Source organism: Silene latifolia, chromosome 6 (genome assembly GCF_048544455.1).
Source record: "Silene latifolia isolate original U9 population chromosome 6, ASM4854445v1, whole genome shotgun sequence".
Classification (NCBI taxonomy): Eukaryota; Viridiplantae; Streptophyta; class Magnoliopsida; order Caryophyllales; family Caryophyllaceae; genus Silene; species Silene latifolia.
The window spans coordinates 77,353,047-77,362,760 of record NC_133531.1 but is presented as its reverse complement, the minus strand read 5'-3'; the positions used below and the strand labels follow the sequence as shown (position 1 = coordinate 77,362,760).

Genomic DNA, 9,714 nt, shown 5'->3' with positions numbered 1-9,714 from the left:
GTACATTATTCTGAAAGCTAGCGTCTACTTATTATCAAAAGTAATATCTCTTCAGGTGAAATATGTTCCATGGGCATTGTATGATTTGACCGTCCATAGTCATCAGTGTGTATGCACCATGGCCAACAACTCCCTCTACCTGGTTGGTGTTCTGGAACACTTCTTGGAGAACCAGGTCTTTTACCTCCAGGAGCCTGATTTTTACGTTCTTGTTATAACTCCCCGGCCACCGATCGTTTGTAGGCGCCAGGACGGATTTTTGCGCTTGCTCGCAACTCGTCGGTGTGTCCGGCTCTCGGTCATCTCGCATTGTTTAGTTCCCTCGTCATATTTTCATACCCGTGAGTGGGAACTAGAACTTCGATGGAATGATCGCTTCGCGCCAAACACCAGTGAAGGGTGTTTGACCTGTTGCTATCTTTGGTGTCGTTCTATCTGACCACAATACTAGTGGCAATTCATCTGCCCACTTTCCTCCTAACTCCTGTAACCTCCTTCTCAGGTTGTCCATAATGATTTTATTCTTTGGATTGACTTGTCCATTGGACTTTGGAGTCTGGGTCGACTTTTTAAGGTGATATTCCACCGGCACACTATCCTTCTGTATCGTTTGAGATGAATTGTGAGCCATTGTCACATATAATTTCTGATGGGATACCAAATCTGCAGATGATGTTTTGTTTTATGAATGAGATGACCTGTTTGTCCTTTACTTCCGTGAATGCTTCTGCCTCTATCCACTTGGAGAAGTAATCTGTCATTGCTAGCATCCAGGTCCTGTTTCCTGTGGCCCGTGGTAGGGGGCCTACTATGTCCATGCCCCATGCCATGAATGGCCAAGGAGAGATAATAGGCTGCAGAGGCTCTGCTGGCCGGTGGATCATAGGCGCCGAGCGCCGGCGTGCATCACATTTTCGTGCATACTCGCTGCATCTGCTTTCATTGAAGGCCGAATATCCCCTGTCCGAGGGCTTTACTTGCTGGACTCGCCCCCGCATGGTTTCCGCATTCGCCATCGTGGAGAGCATGCAACACATCTGTGCTTCTTCCTTGTTCGTGCACCGTAGGTAGAGACACGTTAGCGATTTTTCGTATAGTGTATCATCAATGAGTATGAACCGGAAGCCTTTATTCTAAAAGCTCTTGCTTCCTTCTTATCATCTGGTAGCCTGTTGTGGCGACCACAAGGCCTAGGTAAGGTGCACGCCGATCGTCATTTGGATCGGCTACTTGGTCGCGTCGCCCGTTTGACCGAGAGCTCTCACCTTCCTCTCAGAATCGCTGGATTTCCTTTTCGCTTTGTGGATCATCTAGTTCACCTCTGTCTACTTCTTCGCATACGGATAGAAGGTTCCAAAGATATGTGCTATTGGAATCTTTGGATAGCTCGTTGGCTTGAAGGTTGCCCCCAGTGGGTTCTAGGGCGTCGCTTCCACGTTCGATCTCGGGGACTGTTTAAGCTTGCAAGATTCGAATTTTTGTTTTAACTCTTTTGCTACTTTTAGGTATGCTATCATCTTTGAATCTCTGGCTATGAACTCATCATTCACGTGGTTGACTATTAACAGAGAGTTCTTTGGATATGAGCGGGTGTCGACCCCGACTCCGAGCTAGCTTCATTCCCAATATCAAGGCCTCGTATTCTGTTTCATTGTTGGTTGCCTTGAATTCACATCTTACAGCTTGCGCTATCAGATCTCCCTGTGGTGATCGCAGAATTAATCCTACACCTGCCCCCCTTTGGTTGGAGGCTCCGTCGATATGCATCCGCGGACTTCCGTCGCTTGCTTTCTTTTAAAGTGAGGATCTCGATGTCGCCAAATTCTCGGATGGTCGGGTCAAGTCCGACACGAAGTCGGCCCAGTGCTCGTGATTTGATTCTTTGTTCTAGGGTCGTATTGGATGTCGTATCCACCGAGGTGTACAGACCATTTAGACATTCTTCCCGATAGTTCGAGGCATCCTCATGATGGCTTTTAGCGGGTAGTTTGTCACAACATGTATGATGTGTGACTCAAAATAGGGGACGATTTGCGAGATGCTACTACCAATGCTAGTACTAACTCTTCAAGGGATGTGTACTGGTCTCTGCCGCCGGGCAAACAAAGACTTGCTCACGTAGTATATCGGCCTGTTCCTTTTCTTGCTCTCCGACCGTGACAAAGACTCACTCGCTACTTCGTGACGGCTAGGTATAGGAATAATGGTTCTCCCGGCTTTGGTTTTGACAAAGAGTGGCGGGCTCGAGATAATGCTTCAGTCTCGAAGGCTTGCTCGTGTTCGCCGGTCCACTCAAACTTCCGGCTTTTCCTTAGCACGTCGTAAAATAGCCTGCATTTGTCTGAAGATCTCGAAATGAACCTGTTTAGGGCTGCTACCTTTCCAGCTAGTCTTTGAACATCCTTAGGTTTCTCTGGTGATTCCAGCTGTAAGACAGCTTTGATCTACTCGATGCTGGCTTCCTCTTAGAGTCACGATATAGCCCAAGAACTTGCCAGAAGATACCCTGAAGGTGCATTTAGATGGGTTTAGTTTCATCTTGTATTCCCTGAGGGTGCTGAATGTTTCTGCTAGATGTCGCATATGATCTTTGGCTTTTTATGACTTCACCACCATGTCATCAATGTACACCTCCATGGTTCTTCCTATTTGTTCTTTGAACATGCGGTTAACCAGCCTTTGATATGTGGATCCTGCGTTCTTTAGGCCGAATGGCATGACGTTGTAGCAATATATTCCTCTCTCGGACATAAATGATGTCTTCTCTTGATCTGCAGGATCCATCTTGATCTGATTGTATCCACTCCATGCGTCCAGAATATTTAGCATCTCGTGTCCAGCTGTTGCATCTACTATTGCATCAATATGAGGCAGCGGGAATGGATCTTTGGTACATGCTTTGTTGAGATCAGTGAAGTCCACATATACTCTCCACTTCCCATTCTTTTTAGGCACCACCACTACATTAGACAACCATTCTGGGTATTTCACTTCTCTTATCTTCTTTGCCCGCCAGCAGTCGTCTACTTCCTGGTTGATTACCTTATTTCTCTCTCTCCGCAAACTTTCTCCTTCTCTTTGGATGGGTTTACACTTTGGGTCCACGCTAAGCTTGTGTGTTATGATGGATGGATCTATGCCTACCATATCATCGTGTGACCATGCAAAGCAATCCATGTTATCTTGTAAGAATTTGACTAGTTTGTTGTCGTAAGATCCCGTACATCCGCTCCAATGAACACGGTTCTCTCTAGGTGCAACTTATCCAGGTTAATCTGGTCCAGCTCTTCTGGCGGGGGCTCGATGTATTCGTTCGGATAGGTCATTCATGAATCGCTATGCGGGAGGGTGGCGAGTGCACTTGAGTGCCTTCATGTAGCAGCGACCTCGGCTTCCTCCCGATCTCCTCTTATCGTTTCTACTCCCCATGGGGTGGGGAATTTTATGTCTTGGTGATATGTTGAAGGGATCGCTTTCATCCGGTGCAACCATGGTCTTCCTAGGATGACGTTGTAAGTAGAGGGGCCATCTATAACCAGTGTACCGACTTGCTTGTTGACTCCTCCCACATAGGTTGGGATGACTATCTCACCTAGCGAGCCGGTCGTTTCTCCGCCGAAGCCTACTAGCGGAATAGTCTTCTTCTCAGTAAATCCTTCTCATTGAATCCCATGTTTTCTATGGTTTTCGGCATGATTAAGTTGACCGAGCTTCTGTATCTACCAAGACCTTTCTTCTTTGTGCGGTTGGCCATTGACAAGGTGATAATAAGTGCATCATGGTGTTCTCTTTCATCGTATGTATATCCCTCATCGAAGCCTGACGGTGGCGATCACCGTGAGATATTCGCAAGAATTGGTGGTCTGTCTCCTTTGGTTTCGGTGGCATGCCTTTTAGCCGCCTTGAGTATGTCGGCCGCTTAAGTTTGAGCCGCCTTTGTTATCACGTTTATAATTTTAGTGCATGTGGGTGGGTCACGGCCTTGGCGGAGCCTACCTTATCCGCCGCTTGCCCCCACGTGGTAACAGTGGCTCGATTTCCGTGTTCGTACGGGCGCTTGATCTCTGTTGTCAATGTATAGCGAGTCCTCGATGTGTGCCCAATATCACGGTAAAATTCGCACTTCTTCTTGCTATCCTTTCTCCAGGCTTGCTCTCGTACTGGTGGGTTAGGCCACCTGACTCCGTCTCCCATCTCTCTAAGTGCCTTCAAGATTCCTCCAATACCTGTAGTGAACCCATATTCTGCCAAGGTGGGGAGTAGCTGGTTTTCCTCGATTCTGTTGACTCCCCTCCCATATGGCCTGTATCTCTCGTCCTTCTTGTTGGTGGTTTGCTTTCTTCCTGATTTCTCCACGGCTGAAGTACTAGAAATACTTGGTGCGCTCAGAACGGGCTCGGCTAGGATATCTTCCTCCGGTCCCGATTGCGGCATTGCTTTTCTCTCCGCATCGCTTCGAAACTATGGCAAGGATGCATAGTTAGCTGCTTGTATAGGTCAGAGTCGTGGTGGAGGCCTCTTCTGAAGGCTTCTACTGCTGTTGAGATATCACACTCTCGTACTGCTACCTTCTCGTTGTTAAATCTGGTATTGTATTCTCCAATGCTCTCCCGTCCCTCGGACGATTCTCGTATAGGTCTCCGCGTGCTTCGTGGCTTTTCGCGCTTTGCGAACCGTTGAGTAAATGCGTTTACCAATTCAGCAAATGTAGATATCGACTTGTTGGGCAGGCTTACAAAACCATCGAAGTGCCAGTCCTGTTAGGGTGGACCCGAACCCTTTGCACATGCAAGCCTCCTTGACTTACCCTATAGCTGTTACCGTCATCATTTTCTGCTTGTATTGGCTAATATGATCAAAGGGGTCTGCTGTGCCGTCGAAGAGAGGCATAGTCGGGTTTGTGAATCCCTTTGGCATGGCTGTGATGGATATGGTGTCTACGAATGGTGAGTCGGCATAACTGTCTAGAGCTGCTTTCTCAAGTGGGGGTGGTAGCCCTGGAACCATGCTTAGCATCTCCTTTAGTTCCAAGTACTGCTGATTAGTTATATTGGCTGAATCTGGGGTCCACCTGTCAGCTGTCTGCATATTTCCTCCTGATCCGGTTTCTTGAAGGTTCGATAAGCTCGGCGCCGGGGGTTGCGGTAACGATTGTCCCCTGCCGCGCCAGTTCACTTGCTTGGTTTGACTCGGATCCTGCTACGGTGTCCGATCGATTCTTTGCGCAGGATGGCGACGGGAGGCCACCTGTTTGTATCCCTACGTGGTGGCCGGGCCGTATCTGGCGTGAGGTATCCTAACCCTCGTGGGGTTATCCTTCCATCTCGATGGTGTCGTAGCCAAATCCAATCTTGTAATTAGTTCATTTGGTATCCGCACGCCGCCTTTGCCACTCTTGCGTCGGATCTACCAAAGGAAATCTTCCTTCACCTGTCTTGTTTGCTGGAGTGCTGGATTGCTGCTTCGGGAGATCAATTTGTGCCCAGATCTCTCTGTCTCTCCTTCTTACCTCAGCATCCGCTCTCCTTTGATCTTCTCTCAGGTTTTCCATAGCTTTTCAAGATTTTCCACGCCGCGAGCGAATCTGTGTGGGACTGGGTGGTGGAGTGACTTTGAGCTTGATGTTCCTTTGTCCGATCAGTCTGGGCTGGGACAACAAGGGTCCTGGGAGGTAGAGAGGCTTTTGTTGTCGGTATGATACTTGGGGTATGCCCGGAGCTGCGTGGCCACCGTCGATGTTGGACTTTGGGTAGACGATGGTGGTGGCGATGGTCGCCGCTCCCGACATGGCTTCGGATGCTTGATTTTCCATTGTATATCTAGAATATCAACGATTGACGACCACAATGCCCCACGGTGGGCGCCAAACTGTTTAGGTCTTTTTTACCTAAGTCGATTAATTAGGGTCAATGTAGTCTATATTCGTTGGTCGGTGGTATGATGATTTGTATGTAAATAAGTAAACGGAAAATAAAGTGCGTAATGTAAATTGACACGTAAGATTTTGGTGACGCGGAAAACCCAATGTGGGAACAACCGCGGGAGGGAGGGTACCCTGCCAAGTATTGCACTATATGAATTGGAGGATGATTACAATGGTAACGTTTATGCTAATCTTGCTGGCGTGAGGTGTCAGGCCTGCAAGATCTCAGATGTACGTATATTTGAAGATGATATGCCGTGGAGTTTTATGTCTTGAATACGATGTTGAATGAACGGATGAGTGAATGAATGTCTTTCTTGATTTCCTTCCTTTGCTATTTATAGGGTAAGAACCCTAGATATACTCTACCTCGAATATGGAAAGAGAATATTATTTCCATAAAGACTTCTTTCCAAACCCGGACTCCTTTGCCAATTCTCCCCGATCTCCCTAACTTTTCCCTAACACTTCTTTCCTTAACGCGGGCACCTTCTATGACGGGCCCTTGATCCTTCTCAAGCCCGTCTCCCCTTTCTCTAACCGCGGGCTCCCTTCCTCCTCCTCACTTCTTTGTAACTTTTATTTCACCAAATGGGCTTTCTTTATTGTGCTATTTTTAGCCCAAACAATATAGTTCACTCTTTATCTGCTTTTGTTCTTTTTGATACGGGTGCATCGATGTCTTTCGTATCCGAATCCTTTTACGTCCACGCTGGACTCTCTTCCTCATCATTTGTTGATACCTCTTTATCCCTTCTTGCGGGTGAGATTGTTTATTGCTCCGTTCTGTTCAAGAATGTACCTGTCAGTATTGCAAGGGTGATTTTTCCTGCCGATCTTATCCAATTTAGACTAGGGGAGTTTGATGTGGTTTTGGGCATGGATTGGTTAGCTCGTTATGATGCTAGGTTTCAGTGTCGTGATCAGAAGATCGTGCTTAAGATTCCTACAGGTTCGAGGGTTTATTATCAGAGTGTTAGGGTTATACCTTCTGCCAAGTGGGTTTCTGCTTTGAAGATGGTTAGCATGGGTAGAAAGGGTCATCAGATCTATCTGTGCAGTGTTCGAGATATTTCAGTTGAGCCGAAGTTAGCACTCGGTCGAATAAAACCCTTATATATCATCTCCTCAAGTTGCTTTTTAAGTTTCTGTAACTCATCTGGTGCCATACGATAAGGAGCTTTTGAAATGGGACCAGTTCCAGGCAACAACTCAATCGAGAACTATACATTTCACTCCGGAGGAATACCAGGTAGATCCTCAGGAAAAACATCAAGAAGAAGGATGGTAGTATGCAGTTGTGCGTCGACTACCGTCAGCGGAATAAGGTTACTATCAAGAATAAGTATCCTTTGCCAAGGATCGACGATTTTTTTGATCAGATCCATGGTGCAAGCGTGTTCTCTAAGATCGATCTAAGGTCAGGTTACCATTAGAGTCCAGTTAGGAAAGAGGATATTCCTAAGACTGCTTTTTGTTCGAGGTATGGCCATTATAAGTTCGTGGTGATGCCGTTTGCATTGACGAATGCACCTGCTGTCTTTATGGATCATATGAACCGCACTTTCAGCGAGTATTTGGATAAGTATGTCGTGGTGGTCATAAACGACATACTGATTTACTCAAGAGATGAGGCTGAGCACGAGAGTCATCTCGTGTTATTTTGGAGACTCTGCGTAAGCAGAAGTGGTATGCTAAGTTCTCAAAGTGTGAGTTTTGGCTAATGAAAGTTACCTTCTTGGGTCATGTGATCTATGGTGATGGAGTTATGGTTGATCCGTCGAAAATTCGAGCTGTGGTCCTTTGGGAGAGTACGAAGAATGTGAACGAGATTCGGAGTTTCCTTGCTCTTGCTGGGTACTATCATCGTTTCGTGCATGATTTATCTAAGATCGCTAGGCCAATGACTAGGCTTATGAAGAAGGAATCCAAGTTTATTTTGACCGAGGCTTATGAATCTGCTTTCAAGGAGTTGAATAAAAGGTTGACTACCGCTCCTGTGTTGACTCTACCGGAAGAGGGCGTCGAGTTTGATGTCTTCTGTGATGCGTCGAAGTCTTGTTTGGGTTATGTGTTGATGCAGAAAGGTAAGGTTATTGCTTATGCTTCCCGTCAGTTGAAAGTTCATGAGATGAACTATCCAACTCACCACTACGCCAAATAAGACATTCAATAACGGTCAAATAATGCAAATTACCGTTTTTAAATAGAAACACGGGACCATTATTGCAACGACGGTTGTTAAATATATATCACAGTTGTACAAATAACACGCGACCGTTATATAACATCAAGAACCGTTATAAAATCTTTTAAGAAACCGTTGTTAAATCTTAAGAACGGTTTCAAATCCATTATCGTAGTTTACTTTTGACAACGTCTTATCGTTCTAAAACCGTTGTTAATTATTATATATGATAACGGCTCATTTCGTTATCTTATTTAATTGAATGTCAAAATTTAACAACGGCTTTATTGCGTACAAAATCGTTGTTATATTCATTTGTTGACAACGGTATGTAACCGTTATCTATTTATATTGATGAAATTTTGTCAACGGTTATGCTTAAATAAACCGTTGTAAAATTTTTGAACTCCACAACGGTTATCGTTCGTTATCTTATATTTTTGGAGGTTTGAATGGGAGGGAAAATATGTCAACGGTTATTTATCTAAACAAAACTGTTGTCAAATAATTGTTTGCAACAGGTTGTTTTTAACCGTTATCGTTTTTAATTTTTTTTAAGTGATTTTAGCCTGTTCTAGCAGCTGCTGAAATGCTATTTTTGCAGCAGCGTTTATAGCAAAATTCTTTGAAATGCTATTTTTTTCATCTTTGAAAAATAGCATTCAAAGAATTGTCTGCAAAGGCAAAAAATTTGATCCTGTATCAAAATATTACACCTCGCAATCAATTAAACCCAGTTTAAAAACAGTACAAACAGGATGATCAACAGCTAAAACACAACTGCTATTGAGAAAACAAAAGAAACCAATACACAATGGATCTATATATACACACTCGTACATAAAGCATGAGAAAACTATTGAGACCTCGCTAATGAAACAACATAATTGGCCCATATATTTCTCATCTGGTTGATGTCCTCTGGCAAATATTTCAGGGCTTTGTTGAGTATTTGTGGAAACTACAATTCAAAATATACATAATCAAAATAGATATAATACATGGAAGTATACAGAATTGAACTCAATTTACATCTGAAATAGTTTTTAAATCACACTAACCCGTATCGGAATGGTAGATAGTTTTCCGTTCATAACCTTCCACATGGACTGACAAACGTAAAAGGCGTATTGTTTGTTGTCTGGTGCTTTAAGAGACTATTATATAAATCACACACAAATCAGCTGAATTAGATAATCAACCTCTCGCATAAACATTAATTAAACGATACGAGTAATTATTAAGAATACACTTACTAATGGCGTGATAAAATTGGGAACAACGTTGCTTTCATATTTCCCAAGTGGACAAAATTTTTTTTTTTTTCTTCAAAAAACCTAATTCGTAAATATACACACATGCCATTATTATTTGCATATATATATGGCTCAAGTCATACAATAACAAATGATATTATTGAAGGTTTACTTACTCAGTTATCATCCTTACACAACTGTCAGAGGGTTTGCCTTCGTGAGAGTCAATCTAGTACACTGTTTTTGTTTCCACTTGGATTGCCAGTAGCACCCAATGCTTCCTATTCAATTTGGGACATTGAACTGTTAGTTCATTTACACGCATTTAAGCATGTTAATAATAAATT

At 44.2% G+C, this 9,714-nt stretch overlaps 1 protein-coding gene across 1 annotated transcript in view; it reads left to right on the top strand.

The window, feature by feature from the left end:
• The first annotated feature begins 7,691 nt into the window (after window positions 1–7,691).
• Window positions 7,692–9,714, top strand: part of LOC141588251 (uncharacterized) — a 69,546-nt gene continuing 67,523 nt past the window's right edge. Inside the window, exon 1 of the mRNA XM_074409702.1 lies at window positions 7,692–8,010. Within this exon, the coding sequence (XP_074265803.1) occupies window positions 7,692–8,010 (319 nt within the window). The remainder of the gene's footprint in view (window positions 8,011–9,714) is intronic.